This window comes from Pollicipes pollicipes, unplaced genomic scaffold (genome assembly GCF_011947565.3).
Source record: "Pollicipes pollicipes isolate AB1234 unplaced genomic scaffold, Ppol_2.1 Scaffold_4740;HRSCAF=5597_pilon_pilon_pilon, whole genome shotgun sequence".
Classification (NCBI taxonomy): Eukaryota; Metazoa; Arthropoda; class Thecostraca; order Pollicipedomorpha; family Pollicipedidae; genus Pollicipes; species Pollicipes pollicipes.
The window spans coordinates 18783566-18810363 of NW_023596545.1; the positions used below are offsets into that span (position 1 = coordinate 18783566).

The 26798-nt window shown below is 51.8% G+C and overlaps 1 protein-coding gene across 6 annotated transcripts; it reads left to right on the forward strand.

Annotated features, from left to right (window-relative positions):
* The first annotated feature begins 7387 nt into the window (after window positions 1–7387).
* LOC119099383 (valacyclovir hydrolase) lies at window positions 7388–25823 on the forward strand. Of its 6 annotated transcripts, XM_037222522.1 has the most exons (9): window positions 7395–7444; window positions 7931–8022; window positions 13457–13600; window positions 16866–16960; window positions 17843–18009; window positions 18711–18864; window positions 20378–20504; window positions 23754–23879; window positions 25290–25823. In XM_037222522.1, the coding sequence occupies exons 3-9, from the start codon at window positions 13521–13523 to the stop codon at window positions 25381–25383; spliced, it is 843 nt and encodes a 280-aa protein (XP_037078417.1). In that variant the 5' UTR covers window positions 7395–7444; window positions 7931–8022; window positions 13457–13520; the 3' UTR covers window positions 25384–25823. The 6 variants fall into 6 exon arrangements, with proteins under 6 accessions (XP_037078415.1, XP_037078420.1, XP_037078417.1 ...); XM_037222520.1 differs by lacking the exon at window positions 7931–8022 and having other exon boundaries at window positions 7388–7444; XM_037222521.1 differs by lacking the exons at window positions 7395–7444; window positions 7931–8022 and adding an exon at window positions 8625–8879.
* Window positions 25824–26798: the final 975 nt, after the last annotated feature.

Sequence of the window (26798 nt, forward strand, 5' to 3'; positions counted from 1 at the left end):
AGATATAGATAGATATGAAGTCAGCTGTTCCACATGCTGTGCGCTGTCAATAGGTTATAACTAGCGGTACGCAATGGAGTCAGATCAGCCAAGAGACTTCTTGGGTACGCACTAACCATGGCGAAGAGAATTTTGCACGCCTCATCTGGCAGTGGCGATAAAGAGACCGAGCGGTCTCAATTCAATCTGCAACGCAGAGGCGCGATCAAGCGGTACCGACAGGATGCCACCTGGACTGACAGATCTGCGTGTTGTGGATATGGTACCAGCCGAATTACAGCCGCAACTACTAACCCAGACCGTGCTGTGTTTGACACGAATTCGGACGTTACGAAGTGGACAACGGGAAACACAGGGCGTCTTTAGAAAGTGACCTTCACCGCAGACTTATTCCTGACGGAGAGGAGGCCGCTAAAGCTACAGCTGCGCAGCAGCCGGACAAGCATAGTCATAAACATTGTCGACAGCATCAACCACCGCCAAATCAACATTTTTGAACTTAAAATATTCCTACAGGTAGTCTACGCGGCCTCACAATGTTGGGCACCCTAAGCCGGAAGAGCCCTGCTCAAGAAATATTTAGTCAGTATAGTCAGTGGCAAACTAAGACGGTGGTGTACGTCGTCGCTAGGGGCTGACTTGGAAACCGTGCGCCATTTTCCCTTGGCAGGGCCAAATTGTCTTACGAAACCATCGACTCCATCTTCCCGGAGCGGGTGAAGGATGCTGCCAGAACGCTCGCTGCTCTGCCTGTGACCCAGAGCAGACCCACGAGGCTGTTTTCAGTTTCAATTTTCAGGGTTGCACACTGGTTCTACATATCAACTGCTTCGGAGTCGGGGTCGGTTCACCGATGTTGGGGTAGCATTCGAAGTCGCTCAAATCCAGGCGGCTCTGTAGCACTGGTTTTGACCTTTACAAGAGTTGGTCCAACTGTCCAAAATTTTCACAAATTGTACCGACAATTGTGTTGTATGGACGAATAGCTATCATCCCTTTACGAATAATTTCGCCGAACTCCGATTAATCTTGCCCATGCTCGATCTGCTTTGATGATTACCGAAGTTATGTTCCATATCGGACTATTGTCGTGCATGGGCTTCCAGTTAAGCTGACGTGAATACTGTTGCTAATTCAGCGAGAACGGGCGCCATCTATGTGCCCATGGCCTGAAACCATTGTGTCGATTGGTCTGATGCTACTTCAAAAAGATGTGCTGAGGGCTGCGGCGTGTTTACCTCTCGCTTAGCACATCTCATAAATTACTATTTCCAGTTGGTCATAAGATTACGTGTGCAATGTTCACCGTGCTTGTCTATGGCAGAGGCTGCCCGGCCGCCGCTGGATGGCGTACTCGGCAGCGGCGGCTCCATGTGCGGCCGACCTGGCGGCAGAGCGTGGTTGGGGCGCGGCCACCCTACTCTGGAAACCGCTGTCGCCGCCTTCCTGGCTCTTGGCTGCCCTCCTGCTGCAGCTGTCGCGTCGTGGTGTTTTCTGTCGTTCCGGCGGCGGCGAGAGCGGCGCAGACCGCGGTACAACCGGAACCATCCAGGTGGGGGTGGAGCCGGCGGCGGCGGCGGAGGCGCGGCCACTGCTGCTGCTACCGGACCGCGCCGTCTCGCCGACCGAGCTGGAGCGGCACGCGCACCTGCTGAGCGGCGCCGAGCTACTGGAGCCAGCCAGCGGCCTGCTGCTGCGCGTGGCGCGTCACGCCGACTCGGACCTCCTGGTGGCGGCCGTCGGCCGATGTCACAGGGGTGTGCTCGAGCCGCTGCCGGCGGCGGCGCCGGCGCCGCCCGGCTGGCGCGACCTCCGCGTGGTCAATCGCACCTATCGGACGGTCAGTTTTGACTGGTACCCAGACATGTCAAACGTGCGCTATTCGCCAACGGGCATGGCTCGGGAGCTCACCCGCATCTTGCAGACCGTCATGGGGTTTCACCGCAACGAAACCATTGAAAAATTCGGTGATGACATGAGTGGTTTCCTGGGATTTTTCAGGAATAACTCAATAGACTTTGTCTCTGACTTCTTCTCGGAAAGTATCGAACGAAAGAAATGCATGCATTTCTCGATGGGTCAAATGCACTTCGATATGGCATTGTTCATGAGAAAACCCAAGCCGACATCAAGCCCGTCGTACTTTGGCGGCCTGGAGAACCGCCGGCTGCTCGGCGCAGCCGTGTGCGCCGTCCTGCTGGCCGGCCTCGGCTGCTACCGGACCTTCTACCTGACCGGCAGCCGGGAGGCGCGGCTCTCTACCTTCTGGCTACAAACGCTGGGCGTGTTCTGCGTGCAGGGCCTGGCCGTGCGCCCTGAGCGTGGCTCACAGCGCGTTGCTACCTTGCTCGTCCTGCTGGTCAGCTCGCTCGTCTACCAGTTCTACACCGCCGGCTTCGCGACACATGTCACGCTTGAGCAGGTGCGCTTCCCGCTCGCCCACCCGGATGACGTCACGCGCCATCCTGACTGGAGCTGGGGCTATCTGGAGGGTTCAGGGACGGAGGAGACTCTGGAGCACTGGCCGCGGCCTGACCTCAACTTCTCCGGCCGGCTGGACCAGGCGCGCTTCAGCGGTCTCAACCGGCGCGGTCTGGCGGCCTGGCTGCACGCCGCGCAGACGGACAACTTCGCCTTCTTCCGCTCGACGACCGAGCTGCTGGCCACCTGCGGCTTCTCCAGCTGCCCGAATGTGTGTCCGCACCCGGAAAGTATCGGCCGATACGCCGGCTCGATGCCGTTCCATCGCAACCTCCGCGAGTGGCGAGCGTTCGACCGCGCCCTTCTGCGGCTGGCCGAGGTGGGCGTGACGTCACGCCTGCGCCGCCACCACCTGCCGCCGCGTCTGCTGAGCGCTCTCCGCTGCGACTTGGAGCCACGGCCGCGCCAGCAAGTGTCCGCCATCCGGCTGCACGAGTGTTGGCCGGCGCTGGCTGTGCTGCTGGGCGGCATGGTAGCCGCGCTGCTAGTGCTGTTCCTGGAGCTGGCCGCGGCGGCGGAGCAGCGCAGGTGCCACGGGCTCGGCGAGGGGTGGGCGAGAAGCGAATGGCCGACGCTTTAGAGAGGCGCGCGCGCTGAGTCTTGGAAGATGTCAGCCCTGAATTCGACGCCGGGTGCAAGCGCCAGGCAACGCCAACAACGCTCAGGTGAGGGTCACATTGACCCCTCAAATGTTTTTTTCCGGAATAGTTTCTAAACAACGCGACGTGGCTGCGCCAAATTTTGCATAGCTGTAGACAATTGAATAGCGGGTCGCCTGACATAAAACCTTAAGGTGTTTCTTGTAAGGTCACTTACCTATGGCAGGTCAAAGTCAGGCCATGGTTTGAACGAAGGCAATTTTTCAGGACTCGTGCAATTTGATCCAACAACGGAGTGTTAAACGAAGTCATACATCTCTGAGATACTTTCTTAGGGGACACAGCAATTGAATGGGACAAATTACATTGACCTAAGGTCAGGTATAAAGCTCAGACCAAGGTAAGAAACAGCCTGTTTTGATCATTCTAGCGTTTGCTGTATGGGGTAGTTCCTGGTGCTCATTTCGAATTGATTGATAACAGGAACCGCATTATACACCTTTCATATACTTCTTGAAGATCAGACTAGTTCACTGACCAAGAACGAACGAGGTCCACGTTTTCTTTTTAGGAACATGCTGCTTAGCGTAATCTTTGTAGCTCATGCAAATGCAAAACTTAAAGCGGTCTTGTGTGATTTTGGTCACGATGACCTTCAGAAGGTCGGGCAAGGTCACTGACCTTATATTTGCATGTGACCTTTTGCTTAGCGTAGTTACCTAGGTTCTAGTTGCCTTTAGAGGCTAACCTAAAATATTACCTGATTTGGCCTTATTTAACCCAAAGGCCATGTTCTAGGAGCCTCAAACTTTGACCTAAGTGAGTTCATGTACAGTGTAACACACCCTATGAAGTAAGCGTCTCTAGCTTTCTTAGTTCCTGAGATCTCAGGGCGTCAAATTTACCCCCACCTGAGCGGAAGATATCCAACCGGTCACCCGGACGCGTGTTAATGGTTAATCTGTGGGTAAGTCAGCGCATGGTCATGCCTGTCACTAAAGATCCGGCCTTGCGGCGAGCAAATTTATCCCGAAAACCCCTTTTTCGAAAAAAGGTTCCATTGCTACCAGTGCGTAGCTTTTTGTGGAAGGGAGAACTTTCAAGTTAATGCTCTTTCCACCCATTCCCGGAGGTGGTGGGGGCCGTATTTCCAGTTTTACAGGCAGTCTTAAGCGTCAGCCCATGCTTACAACATCCAAAAGAACCCCGAGGTTCAAAAAGGACATTTTGAACCTCAATAGTCCCTCGAATCTAAAAGCAGATCCCGAGCGACCATCACACGACCCCCTCGCTGACAGAAAGCGCCGGACATGGGACGTCCCCTCGAAGCGATCACCCCTCAGTGCCGTTAGTGGCGGCGTGTGTGAATGTTTTCCGATCCCGGTCAATGTGTGTACACGAAGTCTGCACGTATGTGAGCTGCTGTAATACAGCATGCATTTGCGTCAGTTGCATCCAATTTTGTGCTTTCCCGGTTTTCCCGATAGACTAAGCAAGGAGAGACAGGTTAAGTGGTCTATGTGTCAATTTGTTCGTGCTCGCAGCCTTCAAGAAGCCTCTCAGATTGCCCGGCGCGCAACACTTGAATGTAGGCAGCGCGCAGTCAATATCAATATATAATGGAGACGAACTGCCGCCTACCCAACCACGGTCAGCTGAAACATGCGCGAATAAGAGGTGTCTCCAATTTACGCGTAATGTTGATCACAAGCACCATTGTCAACCCCTTGATGGTGGTTAGAGTGAATTAGTAGCTAGGTGGTTAGAGCCAGACATATCAGTAGTGCATTACGTCACCCAATATTCAAATATTCACAATTACGGACAAGGCGTTACTCAAAATATAGATCCGCATTTGATATGGTATGTTTGGTACGCTATGTAACGGAGCGTATTTGTTCCTACGAGTCAGAGCAAACGCGCGCATGTCAAGCCATTTTCTCTGCACACTGATTGCTTCCAGCGGTGTGTGTCCAGTGGATACACCTTTACTACACTGGAACCTTCCAGGATCTACAGCAATCGGTTTGAAGCAACCGACTGTGCCGAAAAAAACAGCGGTCGTATGAACCACACAAACACAAATAAAGGATAAATTCATCGGAACATTCAGGTAGCAAACTGTACTTGCGTGACCATCAGCCTTGTCTGTGTGTCTCCATGGGCAGTGCTTGCCACCGAGCTAAACCTAAGAAACTGCAGCACAGCTTTCATCTTGAAAAGATAAAAAGTGATCACCAAAAAGTTACTTGCATTACCACCAAGCTTCGCTCCTACATGTGATCTGGTAATAGACTGTGTCCATGTACCAGGGGCCTCACATGTGACAGAGGCGCCCTGTTGCAATCCGGGACTTGCTGGGCTTAGGCGCGCATCGCAGTCTCAGCGGGGCCTTTACGATAAGGGTGTGGTTTCGCAAAGTAGTTAAGGGCTAAGCGGTATAAATGTCTCAAACCCACACCCAAAATATGCGCCCAAATGAAGTTCCCCGCGAATAAGCGACGAGTTCCGAGCTCTCTAAAAAGATCTCAAGGTGAATTATGGCGCGAGAACATCGAAAATGACCATTCCTTCGCAATGTCACGTGGCCTTCGTGTTCTAAAGCTGAATCAAAGTACAGGGAGCTCAATATCACCAAAAAACTACCGGCCGATTTGAAAACTGTAATCACAAAACTATTTACAAGCGCAAGAGGTAGCATCCGTCAGAAGATCCTGTCCTTTCAAGGTCACCCTTCAAGGTCAAACGCGGGTTCACAGGACAAGGAACTTGATGTCACCCGAAAACTACCGGTCCGTTTTAAACTTAAAGACGTAAAAATATTCACAATTTCACAAATTAGCGTACGTCAACAAAGCCCTGACCTCTCAAGGTCATCCTTCAAGGTTAAACGTGGGATCAAAGGTCGGATAGCTCCATAGCACCAACCACCAATAAATTACCGGCCGATTTTAATCTTCCACACATCAGAATACTTCCACACATAGAAAGAACTAGCGACCGTCAAGAAACTCCTGATTTCTTAATGTCACCTTTCGAGGCCAAACGCACGCTCAAAGGACAAGGAACTCCACATTATCCAAAAATTACCGGCCGATTTTGAGCCTGCAAAAATCAATATTCCGCACAGATAGAACTAGCGTCCGTTAAAAAGTTTTGACCTCTCAAGGTCACCCTTCAACGTCAATCGCGGACTTTTTGGGACTTGTTGACGAGCGCAGGTTATTTTCTGTGGTGGATATTCTTATCTTTGCAAGTTTACAACCGACTGGTAATTTTGGGGGTGATATTGAGTCCCCGGTCCTTTAGGCCCGCGTTTGACCTTAAAGGGTGATCATGAGGGGTCAGGACTTTTTGATGGATGCTAGCTTATTGTGGTTAATTTTCTGACGTTTGTAAGTTTACTATCAGCCGACCTTTGGGACTGAGATTGAGTTCTCGTACTTTGAGCCCGCGTTTGGTCTTGAAGGGCGACCTTAAGAGGTGAGGATTTTTAACGGACACTGGTTCTTCTGTTGTGAATATTCTGTTACTTGCAAGTTTAAAATTGACCGGTAATTTTGGAGTGATGTTGAGCTCCCCGTCTTTTGAGCCCGCGTTTGACCTTGAAAGATGACCTTAAACAGGAACTTTTGATGCACGCTATTTCTATATGTGGTGAGCATCCTGATGTTTGGAAGTTGAAATAAGCATGAAAGCTCTGGGTGATATTGAGTTCTCCGTATTTTGTGCCTGCGTTTGACCTTGAAGTATGACCTTAAAAGGTTAAGATGTTTTGGTGGACGCCAGTTATTTCTGTGTTGAATATTCTGACATGCCAGTTAAAATTGGTCGGTAATGTTTTGATGATCACAAGTTTGCGGCCCTTTGACCCAGTTTTTGACCACGAAGGTCACATGATATTTAGATATAACGGTCATTTTCGATATTCTCGTGCCATAACTTACCTGAGACCTTTTCTAATAAATTGGAACCCGTCGCTAAAAAAATTGCTTAATAAATTGCTAACTTCACGGATATCGGCCCAGAGGCAATTCGTTCAAGTTTGATCTGGTTCTGAGGACTGGTGCTTAGTAAGGGATATGAGCTCAAGTGGTTGTAAGCCAGTTAATAGGTTATTTCCTGTATTTCATCCTGCTAGCATCCATACTTGAATCTAGAATCGCGCCAATAAGTATCTATATGTACTAGCGATAGACTATCATTGACTGAGGGTGATTTGGGGTCTTGTGACGTCACTCAATAATCAGCTGACGGTATCTTTTTCTGACAGGCAGCATTCACCATCTTCACGTAATCAGCTGGCAGCCGGCCCTCAGATTTATTCGCCGGTTGTTGCGGGCAGTTTGGGTGGCGGCAGGCAGGTACGTCGGGAGACGCGAATTTCTGGGATTTTATTGTGCAAACAGAAACATGAGAGCGTTTCCGTACCCAAACATGTGTTGTAAATTTACTGGTACCATTATTGTGAGTTTTGCGTGCAGGGTTATTCGATTCAGACTCCCGTGTGGTCCGTCGCGTTTGTGTCAGTGTGTTATGTTTGTGTGTCGTGTGATGCGTTTTGCCCATTTTCACTACCTATGGCAGCCTGAAAAAGGTAAATGTGTATGTGATATTCCCTGTTTAGATGGAGTCATGACAGCTGACACATTGATGGCCATGCTGTTTTAACAATAGATTTGTGACATCCACTTCAGTAAAGTCGTCCGAAATGATCTGAAGGTAGAAAAATTCCTTATGGCCTCATACAATGCTTTTTGACCCAGGTAACAGCAGATATAGTAAAGGCATAATATGGGTCATCTGTTGAAAGTTTAACAGTAAATTGAACCAGTCATTTTTATGGTCAGGAACAGCTACATGGGTGCAGCTACAGCTACATGAGCGCAGCTGTCCATCATGTCTGCTGACACCTGCAAGGCCACTGGTTGACACAGGCAATGTATGCTTCTTTGTTTGGTAGTTGTAGCATGCAGTTTGCAGTCTGGGATCATCAAAATGTCACTGGCTGGGATGGCTGTGTTTGTGGCAAGATATGGTTTGTTGTTAACAGAATCTTCATTTTCTTTGACAGGAGATGATGTCAGATGGTGGACCTGGTCCGCATGATTCAGTGTTGGCACCACTTAAGCCCATTAGCTGTTACATTAAAACAGGCTGTTATCATGAGATACTGTCAGAATCATTTTACTTCTGTGTAAAAACACATGTAGCTATCCATTCATTAAAAGAATGTTGGAAATTGAAGCATAAAGATATCCAGTCATACCAATTTTGGGAAAATTGTATCATGAAACATGAGGTATGGTAGTCCATGTGCAAGCCTCAGGGGTTGCGTTGTGATATGTGGACAGGGACAGAGATGACACTGTAAAGGACAGAGCATCACCTGTATGGTCAGACTCCTGACAATGAAAGGTGATATGGAGCACATACAATAAGAAAAATAAATTGCACTGAATCAGTCATGGCCACACTACCAGGTGGGAGGCCCTTTGGATCACTTGAGCCAGGGTGCTAATGGGGGGGGGGGGGGGGGGGGAATTAGTCCAGTAATGCATCCTTTTGCATCATTGAGGACCCATTGTGGACCTGCTAGCTTCTCTGGTCAGAGGACCTCCTATGTCACATAGCAGGCCAATGCATGTAAATCCCTTCAAACACCTGAGGCCAATGCATGTAAATCCCTTCAAACACCTGTGGATCAACCAGAGGGCCCAGCTCTGGCATTGCCAAAAGAAGAAAAACAGCAGAGAAGTGCCCTGTACAGCAAAAGAAGGGCCCCTCAACCCCTCACTGGTAAGAGAATGTGTCCCCTGTTCTACATCTTGCCTGAAAAAGGTAAGGAGTGGCTAAGTGCTCAATATGGTGGATGAAAGCAAGGTGGGGAAAATTTTATTGGGGTGGCCAGCCTATGTTTGCGCATGGACAGCCAGCATTTTACAGAACTAATTATAGATACAACAAATGATTACACCATTGAAAGGGATGTTCCACATTTGGGGGTATTGAAGCAAGCATCAGATGTAATGAAATTAGCTCACTTTTAACTCTAACTGTGCCTTTAAGTTGAAAAGGCTGCTCTAGACAACACAATTTCCCTGTCAAGTAAATATGTCCCTCAATGCGAAGTTGTTTGATTACGTCATCATAGTTGCACAACATTGAGGGCCAATTGACGGCTGTTATATTTGGAAGCCGTGCTCATTAGCGCCGGATGTGAACAACTCGACAATTATATTTTTCTTGACCCTGATTTCTGCATGGCTAATAGAATAGAAGGAACTTGAAGATTATAGGTCTAAGGAAGAGTGGGGCTGTGAACTGCTATGGAAGGAAACTAGAAGGTTATAGGTCTAAGGGAGAGTGGGGCTGTGAACTGCATCGACTGATTTTTAATTGGGTTTTTCAGTTTAGAGCCTCATAAAAAGGTGGAACACTGTGAGAAGGGAATGTATCAAAAAGTTTGGGCACGTGCGTCGCAATTTTAAAGAGCAAAAACACGGGTGTCCGGCATAGCAGTTTCTGTCAAATCGAGCGGTGCTGGCCGTTGCAGCTAAATCCAGGCGGCGGACGCCAGGCGCACCAAAGCATGGTGACTGGCATGCAATAACGTCCGTGAGTCTAAAATGAGGTATCCAACCTTTTTTGGTACCAATTTCGATTTCAGGCGGCCACTCCTGCGGGACAAATCTCATTGGGCTGCCCGCTGTCCACTGTGGACGTTAAGCATTTCGTTTTCGTTGCTTTGCCCAACTTGTGTGTTCTGCAATGTTCGCGACACACCAATCGGTCAAAATGTTTGTGTAGCAAATGCCACGAAAGCCTGAAACACTGTTTACACAAAAACATGCGAACAAGCTATCATCCCGCGAATTCAACGAAACGTTATTCTTTGGTTTCTCTCTCGGGCGTTTACAACAGTGACTCTTTTCTTGACGCGCTTGGTCTTTGGGAGAGGGAATATCGCATGATGCATACTAACGCTCTGGTCCCAACTTCAGCCAGTGCGCCTGGACCAATCACAAACGTTTTTTTATCCGCATTAGTTGAGATGTTACGGCGGTTGCGAGTACAGCGGGAGGGCGTGGTACTGTTACAAAGCGTTGACGCGTAATTGGTACTCAGAAATGATTAAGATTGATATACTTATTATTCATGGACGGTACTGCAGTGGTACTTCCCAGTGCCATGATTATACATACTGGCCCTGTGGTTTCACTAGAGAAGCATTTAAAAATATGTATATACCCGAAAGGTGGGACACTCCCTTTAAAAACAACTCGCATTGTTGAAAGGTTAGACTGTGGCGTGTTTTTCACCCGTACAGTTTGGAGACTACGCCGTGAGCTGACGCGCGGTTAACAGTAACACCAATCATATGGATTGCTCAGCTGTGTCAAAAGTTCGTGTTGCTGTAAATGCTCATCCTTTCCTATTGCCCACGCATCGGCTTGGTAAAGCGTTCAAAGGTACGTTTCGGATGTGTGTTGTGTCCTTCCACCCGTTGGCCGCGCGTACTGATACTTGTGGAGGCGATGCCGCGCGGCCTATGGAGACTGCAAGGCCGGGCTTCGGAGCTCTTGCATACGAAGACTGCCAGAGTACATGTTCAAAACTGTGCTGCATGTTTTCCACTATTCAGTACTGAAGGACAGTAGAGCGTAACCAAACGAACATGGGTTAACCTTAGCAAAACCGTTTTTTGGCCCCCTTTCCATTTGCCATCTGCATTCAGTCCAACCGGCCGAATGCGAGCATTCAATCAATTCAGTCCAATCCGCATTAAGTCCAGGGGGCTCTCATTACCTCTGTTGTCCCCCTAAAAAACAAGCGAAGACCAGAAAGCTCTTGGTTTGGAGAGAGGCAACCGAACCATTGTGAAATGCATAACACAGCTGGTTTAACAGATGCAGTCAATTATTGCCTGGTTCCTTCAGTTTTTTGATGACTTCAAAATGCAAGCAGAATTTCAGTGGTGTAGCTAAGATTCCGCCCAGGTGGGGGCTAAGTTGGGTCCTGGGGGGCCCTTCTAGCCATGGGGGCTCTCTTCGCCGCTATGGGGTCCCTGGTTTTTTATTCAGCGGAAGTTTTTAAGCACAAGGCTCTTGTGATGTCTGGAGGAAAGTTTTTGGATGTTTTTGAACCCTTGCAGACGTCTCAGGTTGCCACAAAAAGGACTTGACTATCGGCTCCAGGGAGGCCTCGCCACCTCCAGAGGGTGGCCATGGCCCCAAAGCCTCCCGGTGGCTGCCCCACTGCACAGTAATATCCTCCGGTGACCGCTGCGGTAGCCAAAGGAGGCAAAAATAAAAGTAATGCGAAGAAAATTGCTCCTTTTGAATTTTTTAGGCCCAGTCCGTATTTTGCGCAGCGGTGTCACCATCTGCTGTTTCTCGTCAATCTTGGTACCCACCATCCCCCTTATCACGACTCTGGCTGCTCCTCCGCAGGGATGTGATTCCGCATGTTCCCATTGCTCCAACAAATGCCAGTTTTGGCACTAGACGTGGATTCACGGCGTTCACAATAGTTGGTTAAGAACTGTGCTAACTGCCATGAGTGAATTGGTAAGCGTTTTAATATGTAATTGACTGCGGAGACTGCGGAGACTGTGTAAAAGTCATGTGTTTACGGTTCATAATGACGTTTACCAAAAGGTGTGCGTGGATGAGTGGTAGTTTGAGGATTTGTGTCTGTCTCGGTGGCTCAGCTGTATAGAGCGCCTGTCCGCTGACTCGCCCAACTGTCGCGGGGTGGGTCCGAATCGATTTAGGCGCTCAATATTTACCACCAACAGATATGGCTTGCGGCCGGTGGCAGCTGCCACGCAAAAGGTCAGTTGACGTCAGAGGGTACTACAGACCGTGCCGAGCATTGCAGCGCGTTTAACTTTCGCCACCAAATTTTGCTGTTGGCCTGCAGTTTCACGGTCGGATGGTGGGGTCAGGGCTGCCGACACAAGCACCGCTTAGCTTGAGCTATGAGCCCAAAAGTCTATCCATTCAAAAGGTCATCATCTTTCATCATCTTTCTTCACCTTTAAATGTTTCTGCAGTGTTCTGAGCAGGCATGGTGGTTCTCTTTACCCGCTTTCACTTTTTGCACTCTTTTGTTTTGATTTTGGGATGCGAATCGGACGACGAGGGAAGAAGGGCACCTGTCGATGATCAACTGGAAAAGTTAACACGCGCTCGGGTTGGGGGTCGAGTTGAACCCCCCGAAGGTTTTTCCAGAATTGTTTCCGAACAGCGGGGTGCGGCCGCGCCAAGTTTTGCATAGCTGTTGAGAAATGAAAGCGGATCTTTTGGTGTAAGAAATGTAGATGTACCTTGTACGATCACTGACCGATGACAGGTCAGAACCAGGTCATGGTTTCAGCGAAGTCAATTTCTAGGGAGTCGTTCAATCTGATGCAACAACGAAGTGTTTGACGAAGCTACACATCTTTGAGATGCTTTATTAGGCAACACAAACACTGAATGAGCAAATTAAGTTGGCCTAAGGTCAGGTATGAAGGTCAGACCGAGGTCAAAACCAACCTGTTTTGTTGTTCAATGGCTTGCTGTGTGGAGTAGTTTCCGGTGCTCATTTTGAATTCATTGACAGCAGGAACCGCATCATGTATCTTCCATTGACTTCTTAGATGTCAGAATAGGTCATTGACCCGAGATGACCCAGGTTAACATTTTTAGGAACATGCTGCGTAGCGTAGTGTTTGTCGCTTATTCAGGTGCAAAACCTGGGGCAGTGTTATGTGACTTTGGCACCATGACCTTCAACAGGTCAAGCAAGGTCACTGACCTGAAATGGACTTGTGATCTTTTGCTGTATTATCTATTGTTATCTAGGCTCCGGGGCGCTTTCTAGACGAATCTGGAATTTGACCTTGTTTGACCTTATTTGACCCGAAGGTCGTGACCTAGCTGCCTCAAACTTTGACCTTAGTGAGTTCACGTACAGGTCAACACACCCTGCAAATTTGGTGTCTCCAGTTTTCTTAGTTCCCGAGATCTCAGGGGAGGTCAAATTGCCCCCCCCCCCCCCACCCCATCTCCACCCACCCGAGCAAAGGGTATCTAGCCGGCCACCCGGGCGCGTGTTAACATTCATCGTATAGCGTTGCACGAATGCGAGTGACTAAACAATCGGCTTTCTCCGCCCGCGTCCAACCCAAATGATGTTTTGTCGTCATATGTGTGAATGCACCCGAAACATCGATGCATGGCAGATGATGTGCTGAAATTACAGCGGCTGACAGACGATTCCGGGAAGTTCCAACGCATGCTCATGCGCAAACGGGTGTTGACATTTATACGCATTTGTTTTGTAACGCAAAACCTATGTTGGGCAACCTTTTTGACATCCTTTTTCAGTCGGGCTTGTTGGTGCACAAAACGGCCAGAAACAGACGCAAGGTTGTATTAATCAGGTTTTGCAATGCTTTGGAAGTTTTCAAGCTGTCTGCACAACCCGAGGCTCGCTAAGCTTCTTCTGCACCAGTGCACTGTACAAACAAGGTAAGATCTTTGCTTGGTCTACGATTTTCGTTGGGCTTGGGAGTCATTTAGGCTTGATGGCGCACTCAGCTGCTGAAGCTATGTGGCTTCGCCTGCCTCTGACTGATAGGAACTGATATGAATAGCGGGCATCCCGGGGAATCGAACCCCGTACCTCTGGTGTTCTAGGCGCGCAGCTAAACAACCGTTGCATTACCAGTACCCCCCCCCCCCCCCCCCCCCCAGCCGACTATATCGCCTTTTTCATACAGTAACTCTGGATATTGTACGTATGTTTGTCGATGTCATCCAACCAACGCCGTACAAAAACTTGTGTCGGGCTTATTGTCATCCACTGCTCATATGAGCAGCACGCTTTGTACTTGTAGTTCGGGCACAAAATGGCCGCTGCTGTCGACGCGGCCCTAAGCCCAAATAATAGCAACTCGTACCAATGTTGTTCGTAAAGGTGCGCGGAAACATCCTCAGCTTGGTTTTGAATAAGAAAAAAAATATTCAAGTTTTTCATACTTGGATCGGGCTGCCCATGGGAAAAGTTAGTCTTTCCAAAGGGTCTTTTACAAATCCTGAATCCCTTCCGGCCACGGGCTGGAAACAGGCGAAAAGTTTGATGAGACCTACGAGGCAGCACGGCCTGCGGGTTCCAAGCCAAAGACCACGAAAGAGCAGATCATCCGCCGCAACGCGCCCTGATTGTCCTAACCTCCGGACTTAGTCGGACATGCCGCCACGCCCCTGTCACGTTTATTAAATCATTGAGTAGATCTCAGCTTGCAGATAAATCACGCAGAACCTTACCATATATAGCAGATTTCCCTTCCCCGATAGACTGAAGATGGCAGCACAAGGCGGTGTGCGCCTTAGATGGCAGCACAAGGTAGCCCTAGGTGGCGACGACGGGCGACGAAGCAAAATCCCCAGCGGGGTCCATACTACACCGGGGTGTTATCTAACCGCACCCACATTCAACAAACAAATGTTTGGTCCCAGTTTCGTTAGTCATGCATCTCAGTCAGGGGAAAATCGGACCAAAAGGAGCGGGGCAGCTCTATGCAGTTCGCAGGGAATCTCCCTTACATTACTCCAAGGGAGTAAGCACATGCGGGCCGAGCCTCCTTTCCATGTCAGCAGGGCCATCACAGAATAACCCGCTTCTGAAGAAAAAACTGGCATGCCCCTGGGGAACCAGAGGGTCTTTGAGCGGCCGGATGTACCCTGTGCAGCTAAAGGGATCACGAGCATGTAGAGTATGTAGGGCATTTCTTGATGCATTGGTATGTATTGAGTATGTCAAGGGCTCCGAACGTTTAAAGATACCCTCAGTGACCAGCGGGGTCCGGAGCACGAAGAGGGGCACATCAATGGCCAGAGGGCTTTTCAGTGGCCGGAGTAACCCCGCAGTAGTCAGACGTCCATCAAGCAGCTAAAATGCCTCTGAGCGGCCAGGGGGCAGTGGGAAAACAGAGCCTTGGGCGTATAGTGAGTTCTTGGACGTTCAGAGTGCCCTGAGCTGGTCAGGGGGTAAACAAGCGGCCAGAAGACCCCATGAGCAGTCAAATTCAGAACGGGCCTCCTGAGTGGTGAAAAGGGCCCGGAGCAGCTACCGAAACCTCTGTGGTCCAGAGAGCCGTAATCGAATTCAGGACGGGCCGGTTGAGTGATGGAAAGAGCCCTGAGCAGCTGATGAGACCTCGGTAGCTCAGAGAGCCGTGCGAGATGCAGCTCAATGTCTGGTGACCAACGGGCCATTAAGTGGGTGGTAATTAGGCCTGCAGGTCACCAAATAGCCAGACGAGCACCTGGCTGGCCAGAAAGGTCTCCCGGGCAATCAAAGGTGCATATTAGGGTGTCCAGAGGGACCCTGTGTGGCAAGTGAAGCCCCTGAGCTTAGACCCTTGTAGTTTTGTTGACGAATAAAGCAAGGGTCATTTGTTTATCATCAAGATGTCACCGACAGGTGTGGTACCCACCTTCAGGTGGTATAAGCATTACCTGTAGCTGGAAACACTCATGTGTCACCAGCTTCCACTGGGGGAAGGGCGGCTGGGAAAAGCATAATTATCTATGTCTCCAAAATAGATTTTGTCACTTCCATTTCGGCCGTCGAATCCACCTTTATTCATGTTGTCCTATTTATAATGCTGCTTTCAAGTCAGGCTGACTTCCAGTTCGCCCCCGGTCGGCAAGTTGTTTCCAGTTTGGCCCCTCCAAACCAGGTTTTCCCGTCCCATCTCTGAAACGTGTGCTCACGACAGGCGATGTTAGCAGAACGACACACGTTTTCAGAGGAGGCATACACATAGCGTTACACCACACAAACAACAATTTCAATCGGATCGGTCTGGGTCTGGCTCTACATCAACCGTGATCTCGCTTACGTTTTGTCTAAATAGCACGGTTATGATTTTTCTAGGTACCGCGCTCACGGTATCGGAACCCGCGAGAAAGCATCCGTGGCTGCGGTGGCTGCCGATAGGACGGTGGTCGTGCTCGGGTTTAGTGACGTCACTTATGGGCAGCCCGTCCTGCCGTGGGATGTGCCGATTACGGCAACCTTGTCTGTGAGAGTGGATACGCCAATTCGGAGCGGTGCGTACGTGTCCGAGGCTCACGTGTCCGCAGAGGAATACATCGTTTGCTTGGTTTAATCGTATGTGCCAACAAACCAAGGGCTTGACAGCAGGTTCGCTGAAAGTGTCTTGGTGCGGTATTCCCCAGACAGACTGTTTTGTAAGCCATTCTTGGCGCGTAAGTGTCAATATCATGCAGCGGGTCTATAGGTCTTGAATCAAGGTTGTTCGGCACCCTGATCCACAAGAGTGCCGCGTCTGGAGCCCTTGACTTTTACCTTTGATTTCCAGACCTCTGACTTTGATTCTCATACAGCCTTACTCGGACAGTCAATCCAGTCTAAGCTCTAGTTGCTGTTGCCTGACATTTATGTTTTAGTAGTCTACACCTGGGTATGCGTGTGTGGTGCCGTGCGCTGCTGGGTGGGTGGCAGGATATCCTTTGGGCGATGATTAGTTGGATGATCCACATTTCCACTGATCATTTCTGTGGACACTGAGGGATGCTTTCATCCTTTCAAGCCTGGAGTTGATCCTCATGAATTTGGGTGTGATGGTCCTGTTTGTAGTAATGGTTAATACTGGTATCCTTCATGGTTGCGTAATGTCAGTGGGTCACTGATGTTGATCATCATCACTAACATGCTTTTCATGCAATGCACTGAGTATTATTTTGGTGTATTGTCTATCCACAGGCAAATGGCAAAAGTCAGTGTCAATGGTGTTGGCATCAACTATGAACAGGCTGGTACTGGTCCACACACAGTCCTCTGCATGCCAGGAGCCTTGGGTGAGTGAATCATTGGTATTATATAAATATTATTAAGAAATAGATTTTGCAGTTATATGATAGTGTACAGTTCATTATTATACCACATGTGCTGATTTTGTGGTGTCTGTGCTCCATGACATCACATTGAGCGATGTTATTTGTGAACAATTACCACGTAAATATAAGGCCTAGGAAACAATCTCCAACCCTCCACATCTTCCAGGATTGTCCCATCCACAGCATTCTCCCCAGTCATCATGCCTATTTTCATGATTGGTGTTGCATATGTACCCCATGCTGCTGGAAACCCTGTCAGGTCTATGTCACTGCTACAGAACTGGACCTTGTCCATGAATCCTCCATGTACCCCTGCCTTGCCACTACCCAAAACTGCATGGCCTGATGCTGCCACCCTTGATGGGATCCCCTGTTACAACCCCAAACCCGATCCTGTGCTGCTACCCAGGACCCGATCTTGTGCTGCTGCCCAGGACCCGGCCCGCAGCTGCTGCCCCAGCCCTGGCCTGGTGAGGTGCCCAGGACCTGATCCTGTGCTGCTGCCCTGGACCTGCTATTGTGGTGCTGCCCAGGACCTGGTAGCAGCACATGAGCAGGTCCAGGTCCAGGTCCAGCCATGGGCCAGGACCTGACCTGCAGCTGCTGCCCCAGGCCTGGCCTGGTGCTGGTGCCCAGGATCTGATTCTGTACCGCTGCCGTGGCTCGGGAGGTGACGAACGCCACAGGACCTGATCCTGTACCGCTGCCGTGGCTCGGGAGGTGACGAACGCCACAGGACCTGATCCTGTACCGCTGCCGTGGCTCGGGAGATGACGAGCGCCACAGGACCTGATTCCGTGCCGCTGCCGTGGCTCGGGAGGTGACGGAGCGCCACTGCGACAGGCTCGGCGCTCACCGACTTCGGACCCCAGCTGAAGTCGCTGGCGGGCGCCGAGCTGACGCTGGTCGCCTGGGACCCGCCCGGCTACGGCCTCAGCCGGCCGCCCGACCGCTCGTTCGGCCCGCTCTTCTTCAGGGAGGATGCGGAGGCGGCCGCCGGGCTCATGCAGGTGCGAGTCAGCTGGGTGCTGGTGCTGACGCACGTGCACATGCCGCATGACGACAGTGATGGTGCGCAGCAGCGCGAGTTTGACGTGGGGGGGGGGGGGGGGGGACGGCGCGCGGGCGCTCGGCAAGCTCGACAAGGTTGCGTACTATGCTGTGCGACTGTGTTACGTCTGCGTTGCAGGACCGGGACTGAGACGGGGATGAAGCCGTATTCGGATGCTTGGCTCGACCGCATGGACATTTAATAACCAGCTGCAGCAAAGCCTGCCGCGAGCTTTGTAGGACAAATTCCGTCGAATCAGAAAGCATATGCTGATGTCCAATTGACTAATGTTTTGCCTTTACCGGGATGGAGGCTATCTCCGGGCGTCTGACTGCGCCCCGCCCGGGCCGACCGGGCATTGAGCCGGCTGGGTGATATCACCCCGCCCGTGTGTGGCCGGTGGCGAGGGGCTTCACGGCAGGCTATATATAGCTTCAGTCTGGTTCATGTGTACAGACGGCAATGCGGTACGTTGAGTAGTCCGCAACTGCTGCCCACTTTAAATCGGGCTAGTTTTTTATCGTAGTCTTGTAGTGAAGCAATTGCATACAGTGCAGCCAAACGAAACCATCAACGCCCCTGATACGCTTCTGCTCGGATAGGCCCGGAGGCACCAGTTTTCGTGCTGGGCTTGTGTCACGTTTGCTCACGCGTTCCCAGGCTCTGGGATATGACAAGTACTCGGTGATGGGATGGAGTGACGGAGGCAACTCGGCCGTCATCCTCGCCGCCATGAGACCCGAGAACGTTACCAAGCTGGTCATCTGGGGCGCCAACGCCTACGTCACTGACAAGGATTCGGAACTGTACGAAGGTCCGTTGGTGTATCTTATATTGACGTCGCAAGGAAGGACATGCCGTCTCACCTGGAGGTATGCGGCCCCTCTGTAGTGTGCGGGCGGGAAGCGCGGAAGATCATGTCTCACGGAGTGTCCATTACTGTGCAGTTTCCTGCGATTGAAGACAGGACGCGTCTGATGTACCTGTCCTTCAGACGGCTGCGAGGCGTCAGAGCACGCGCACTGTAGCTGGTAAGCGGCCCGGCCATGTGTGAAGATACCGTCCCCCGCGCGCGCCTTCGTCTCTATTGGCGTCTGCTCTCGGTGCCTGCTTCGATTGATGTATCGTCTTGTCCCGTAGTCTCCTCAGATTTGGTGCCGTCTTCCAGTGTGACGTGCCTGAAATGGCGCGCTGTCTCTTGAAGTCTCCTGTGCATAAGTCTGACGGTATGTCATCTCTCGCGGTCATGTGCATCCCCTCCCCAGTCCCCCCCCCCCCCTGACGGTGTGCTGTCTCCTGCAGTCTCCTTGCTTTGCCTCTGAGGCCATGTCGTCTTAGTCTTTCGCGATCTTCCCCGTGTCATGCTGCAGACCCAGCTAAACCAGGCCCGGAGGGGATGTACCAGCGTCACAGCAAAAAGCCCGACGCTTCGCTTAATCACGATACCTTCTTGCAGGCTGGGATGAATCTGTTTTACAGCAGTTTGTTCACAACGTGCTTCAAACCCCAATGCCAATGATGGCAACATTCAATCTTCTTAACTAACCGTGCCGAAGTACATACGGGTGACACGGAACGCCGCTGGGGTGCACCCCGGATCCCAGGGTATGCACGGACACCCAGTACACCCGCCTGGGTGCAGGCTTGGCTGGCTGCAGCGTGACATGCTTTCTCCCATGGTTTCCTGCCTCTATACCATATGGTGTGTCGTATCCTGCAATAACTGTGTTTACTGTCTGTGTTTGTCTCCGACGACGTATCGTCTCACAATCTCCTGCTCCCGTCGTGCGTGCTGCCGCTCCTCCCAGTCTGCCGAGCATCTCTCGGCCTCTCACCTGTCGCAGCCTCCTGCCTTCCAGTGCGGCAGTCTCGGGCGGCGCACTGTATCGTACGGTGTTCTGTGTTCGCCCGCGATGACGTGCTGGCTCTCAGTGGTCTGTAGCTGCCTCGGGTGCGGTACCGCCTCCTGTGGCCTTCTATGTGCTCTGTCCCTGAGGCTGTATTCTACTGTGCTCTGTACTCGGTATGTACTCTGTCCTTGCTCTGTCTATACTCGTTCCGTACTTGTGATGTACTCTACTGTATGTCTGATGCTGTACTTTGTGCCTGATGCGCTAAATCGTGCCTGCTATTGCACTGTGCGCCTCATGCTGTACTCCGTGCTAGATACTGTGCTCTGTGTCTGATGTTGAGCCGTTTAATGCCGTACCCGGTGCCTGATACTGTGCTATGTGCCTTATACTGTGCTGTGTGCCTGATACCGCACTGTGTGCTTGATACTCTGGCAGTATCGACGGTCTCCTGCTGACACGTCGTGTCCTCTGCAGCGGTGCGCGACATCGACAAGTGGTCGGAGCGGATGAAGGCGCCGATGTTGGAGCTCTACGGCGAAGGCTACTTCCGCAGCACCTGGAACGCCTGGGTGGACGGAATATCGGCTTTGAAGAACACAGAGTAAGGGCTCTAAAGACGGCGGAGTGGGCAGCACTGAATGTGATAAGGAGACGTCTTCAGCCCTAAGTTTTTGGCATGTTTGGCCGCGCATTATAACCGCCTTGTGAAAGACGAGAGAAATGCATCTAAGTGGAGCACGTCTGGATGAGTAGATCACGTAAGATTACATACACCGCATCAGTTTTAAGAAGAGAACAAGGATTAACCAGGGTCATTTTGACTTGTGCGTCGTGAAGGCCATGCAAGTTAAAGTTAGAATTAACGGCATGTTTCGAGCGGCCCTGGACTACTGAGAATATGCCTGCGAGCATCATTGATAGGGCCATATTCCTTAGATCCAGCGCCTTTTAGTATAAGCAGCGGCCCAGGCTTCAAAGATTATGCGTGGCGTTGCGTAGAATCTTTGCCGCACGCACAGAATCTGTTGCCATTACTTGACCGGAGTGAAACAAATGGCGCAGTAGGTTGGTTCATAAACAAGCCAATTTGAATGCCCAGGAACTGCGGCGGGTGAACAAAAGGTGTGTTCAACGTTAGAAACAGCGTAATGCACAGCTTCCATTCTGATGATCACGTGTAGTACGTGCGGTATGATCACTCGTAGTACGTGCGGTATGATCGTGCGTAGTACGTGCGGTATGATCGCGCGTAGTACGTGCGGTATGATCGCGCGTAGTACGTGCGGTATGCTTGCGTGTAGTACGTGTGGTATGATCGCGCGTAGTACGTGCGGTATGATCACGCGCAGTACGTGCAGTATGATCGTGCGTAGTTCGTGTAGTATCATCACGCTTAGTACGTGCGGTATGGTCACGTGTAGTGTCATCACGCGTAGTACGTGCAGTATGATCGCGCGTAGTACGTGTAGTGTCATCACTCGTAGTACGTGCGGTACGGTCACGCGTAGCACGTGCAGTATGATCGCGCGTAGTACGTGCAGCATGATCACGCGTAGTACATGCGGTATGGTCACGCGTAGGACGTGTAGTATCATCACGCGTAGTACGTGCAGTATGATCGCGCGTAGTACGTGTGGTGTCATCACGCGTAGTACGTGCGGTATGGTCGCGCGTAGTACGTGCGGTATGATCGCGTGTAGTACGTGCGAACGTCAATGCTGGTGTTTCGCATGCGCAATCATTTTCACGAAGGCAGTGAAGACGTGAAAAGAAAATCTAACGCGTTGCGAACACGCTCGAAAAGGGTTGTACGTGACGTCACTTGGAATGGAGCATGCTTCTTGCGCTGATGACACACCCTGGAATGATAGATCACAACGGCGCATTACAGCAGCCCATGCTTGCAAACGCTGCAGGTTCTCGATGGTATTCAACATTGTTAATTAAACGTGATTAACACAAGATTAAAACTGGCCAATTCGATAAACAAGCTTTTAAGTTTTTCAACTTGGCCATGAAAAAGTGCCAGCAAGAAACGGCACCAAAAGAAACAACTGGGACTTGGGAGGTAACGCCTCCATTCGTGCTGTTACTGCCGGACCCTTTCAAATAATGGTTGTTAGAGGATCTACACGACGTGTGCTCTGCACAGACCACTGATAGATGTTATGAAGGTTTAGCGGTTAACATCACGTTTTTGCACCAGGATGCCCAGAAAGTGTCCATTAGATTTACCAGGGGGTCCTAGAGGGTCTTTGTCCCTCCCTGACGATCGCGGGCCACGTAAGGCTCGGAAAGGCCGCACTGTTTTCGGAGGAGGGCACTATATTGGGTTCTTTGAACGTTATGAATCTTTCTGGAATCCCCGCCTCCCACCCACCCATCCAGGGCGAAATTCTGTGCATGCGACTGTTGGGTGTTATCGACTAGCTGGATGCGTTAATATTTGTGCCTAGGCACATCATATGTTCAGCTTGATTTTGTAAACTAGTGTCAGAGCGGCGGCCCATCCCGGCTGGATTCAGAGTATGTTTGCACTAGCTGCGCCAGTGACAAGGTTTTCACAATGGAGCGTCATAAATCCTGGTGCGGACATAAACACCTGGCCTGTCGCCGGTGTCAACACCAAATGGTGGGCCCAGGCCGGCTCTGGCCTGTTACTGTAAACAATGATCAGGGCACCTTCCGTGCTGCGCTGTAATGCGTAACGACGAAAGGTAGAGCTTAGCGGAAAACACCAGTGAATTGGTTGCAACGAGATCTTGCGCTTGGTAATAGGTTTTATTTTGCTGGATCAAAGATTGACCCCATCATGCGAGGTCCAAGGTCAAATTTTCCCGACAAACGAACTTTTCACCTTCCCATGTCCATATGAAGGAGACCATAACCCGCAACGTCACGAAACCCAAACAGGAATGTACCTTGGAACTTGTGAACACAACGGTGTATCTTGTTATATGTTTTCGGTGTCTGTAATGATGCATGGCTCTGTCAGTGTAACAATATCGGCCCGGCGTGGGCCGTACTCGGAATCGTCGGCTGCTGCCCGCCACCTGCGGCCCGCGCCGGCCATAAATCGCCGTGCAGCGTTCCGAAAAAAACCGCCGCTGCTCCGAAACCAGAAATGCTAATGACACGCTTTGCGTGGCAAAACACGCTCAATGGATGTCGCCTATGCCGGAGGGGTGTCCTCAGTATACCTCAGGTGACTTGGGGGGGGGGGGGGGGATCGCACCAACCCCGAAGTATCAGGACGAGGCTTAAATAATGTTGACACGTAGCTCAATTCTGGCTGTAAACACTTTCAAGTCGTCTCACACCATCGGGTCCGGACTCTCTGATCCGCTGGATGGCTTTAGTCGACAGCCACACCGTCCTCGCTTAGATAGCAACATCCTGGGTTTACACCTGACGCGACACCCCGCTCAGATATCGGCTTGAGTATTGCCGGGGCCACTTGTGTATCGCCATGGTTGATGCCTTCTTGAGCCGCGATTACCTGGGCGCCTCGGGTCGAGAGGACCGAGATGGAGCCACAGCCCAGCACAGAGCCGAGATAGCATGCCGCGTCTCCCAGCTGGCGGGTTTGGTAGCGTCGTCCGCCGTTCGCTGTGGTGTGACGTCACGACCGTGTCCTTGTCCCGCTACTGAGGACGCAGTGTCGTGGAGCGGCCGCCGGCTGTCTGGCGTCACGGCCGTATCCGTGTCCCACTACTGAGGACGCAGTGTCGTGGAGCGGCCGCCGGCTGTCTGGCGTTACGGCCGTGTCCGTGTCCCGCTGCTGAGGACGCAGTGTCGTGGAGCGGCCGCCGGCTGTCTGGCGTCACGGCCGTGTCTGTTGTCGCCGCAGGAACGGCATCTGTCGGCGGGAGGCGACTCAGGTGCGGTGCCCCACGCTGCTGGTGCACGGCGCCAAGGACGCCATGGTGCCGGCCGAGCACCCTGAGTTCTTCAGCAAGCACATCCCCGACGTCAGGTGACTGCCGGCGCCGGCTGCAGGCCGCCGGCCAGCGGCGGGTGCTGCCGGCGCCGGCTGCAGGCCGCCGGCCAGCGGCGGGTGCTGCCGGCGCCGGCTGCAGACCGCCGGCCAGCGGCGGGTGCTGCCGGCGCCGGCTGCAGACCGCCGGCCAGCGGCGGGTGCTGACGGCGCCGGCTGCAGGCCGCCGGCCAGCGGCGGGTGCTGACGGCGCCGGCTGCAGGCCGCCGGCCAGGGGCGGGTGCTGACGGCGCCGGCTGCAGGCCGCCGGCCAGCGGCGGGTGCTGACGGCGCCGGCTGCAGGCCGCCGGCCAGGGGCGGCCAGGCGCGGGTGCTGACCCGCTGGGTATCGTGGCATTAGGTCAGGTACACGCCAATGGCAACATGCTGCCGCCTTTGTCTTCCGTCAGGTGGCACATTGCTTGGTTTTGGTGATTTCTTGGGACATCGTGTTGGATATCCAAATTTCGTTCTAGGTTTGTAGTAAGTGCTGATACATTTTTATTTTTCTCATTGGATATGTTATCCAGGTAATGCGTAACTGAGGCTTGTTCATAATTATGTGGTAATGGCTTTCGAAAATGCTGGCAGTGGGTACCCAAGTGGATGGTGAAGTTTGTAAAGATGATAACAGTTGAAAAGGTGCATTGTGAGCGCTCCAACTACTTACGCTACTCCATGTCAGATGATGTAAGTTAAGCACTAATAAGTCGTAGGGCTCCTCTATTCTGTTATCAGTAGCTGTGTGCCTTTGAAGGCAACCGAAAGACAACTTCTCAGGTTTGAGGTGAATTTCCTTGGAATGTTGGGTTTGCTCCATTTTTTTAACACGTCACTGCAATATTGAGTGGTATTATTCGTGGTTTCAAAGGGCTTATGTCGTCGGCTCTCTGATCAGAATTACTCGTGACCTGATGTCAATGGGGCCAGAGATTAGTGTGACCTCGTGGTTCCAGTATTAATGTTTGAATCAGTCTATGGTATGTGCTTTGATATGCCTCAGGCATAAATAATTCCCTTTCCCATAGCCTCGTTAGCCCTCGTCAAATGAGCGCCGTATTGCGCTCGCAGCGACATCTCAGGCAAATACCGTGCCCATGCGATCTCATTGGCCCCGACAGCGAGCGAGTACGTCGAAACCGCGTCCCTGCCCCCCGGCGCCCGCCGTCCGAAAACCGTGTCCCTGTCCCCTGGCGCCCGCCGTCCGGAAACTTCTGTTGTGACTGCGGCCTCGTCCGGCTTTCGGCCCCCGTGACACCCCCCCCCCCTCTCTATCGGCCCCCTGTGACACTGGGTGGTCATCCCTACGTGATCCGTTTGACACCTCAATCCATCGTCCCCGGTCCCACTGGCACACGTGACTGTTGCGCCGTCCCTGTGCCAGCCTGTGACCCCCTGCCGGTCCCCCAGGCTGCACATGTTCCCAGAGGGCAAGCACAACCTGCACATGCGCTTCGCCGACGAGTTCAACACACTGGTGACCGACTTCCTGATGGGTCGCTGAGGGGCGGTACCTGGCTGCAGCGCGAACCGGGGCGGTGTGTTTGGCAGACGGGGGACGCTGGCGCAGAGTGAGCGCGACGACGGCGTCAGAAAAAAAAATGGACATGTATTGCTCTGTAGGGGCGTTGGCTTCGTGTTTGGCAGAGGGCTCTGGCTGGAACGTTTTTGGGGCTGTGGCATATTAACGCTTATGGGGCGCGCCGCGGAGGAAGGGGATCCGTGACGACCCTGCTTGGAGGAACAGTAACGACCCTGCCTGTTAGCTGTTGAGCGCGAGACGAGACCGTGTAACAATGCAGCGGAGGATTGTGCTGGCGGGCTGAACCCAGCGCTGTGTGGCGTGGTGCAGTGCAAATTTAGTCCAAATGTACTTCAGGCCCCAGCGCCTGAACAGTCATGGTCAGCGGTGACCTCATAGTTTGAATATATTTCCACGTTTTTTGTTGTCGTTTGAGTGATGGTGACGAGATGCCATCTCCCTTTACCATCACATGCCCTGGTGGCTCGGCAATGTGCTGTCCTGGGGTGCTGCGTGCTGTTCGGAGGCCAGTGACCCAGCAGAAGTCATCAAAACCCAGTCGGAGCTGTGTGCTGCGGCTCTTGGCCAACATGCTGCGATGCTCTCCGGTGCACACGGCGACTCCGGCTGCCTCAACCAAGGCACGGACGGCCCTCTATGCACTTGGTTTGGACGCGTGGACAATAGTCAACTTGTTTAATTACTTGTCCTGGTGTTGGTTTCCTCAATTTGTCGGTGGCGAAAGCCCGAACCTTCCAGGAGCGTCATGTCTTTTGTTTGACATCGCTGATTGGGTATGCTGATGGCAAGCGGCGTCAAGCAGTGGCGAGTCGAGCGGTCTTCTGCGGAGAGAGCAAGCAAGCGTCTGGTCAATTGTTGACTCATTGACGTTGGGTATCACGATGGCTTTGATACTGCGGCAGGTAAGAGGGCCCCCAGACATGGTGCATGCATGTGAGGTATTCGCGGGCTGCTACTGATCATCCTGATAGCAACTGAGCTGCTTTGGCTCTTCCTCACGAGACACGAGAAATGGATGTTAATAACTACCTATGGGAGCCATGGTTGCTGAAAAATTCGCGTGCAAAAATGGCTGCGTTTAACGGCTGTAAGGTCCGTGGTGGGTTATGAGCAAGTCACACGACGTTTCGAAGTGACTTTGTCATGATGCCACTCTCCACACACCACTTACCTGTGTCGGCTGAATGATTCACTGAGTGCCTGCTGTTTTCTGTCTCACGTTCAACCTCGGCATGTCATGTTCACAGGTGGCGCACTCCTGAGACTTTTGAAACGCTAATTGACGTCTTCAGATGTGGGAATAACCATTGCGTAATTGTGGTAGCTAGCTGCGCAGTGCTTAGGAGAGTAGCGGCGATCTGAATGCGATCGTCTGT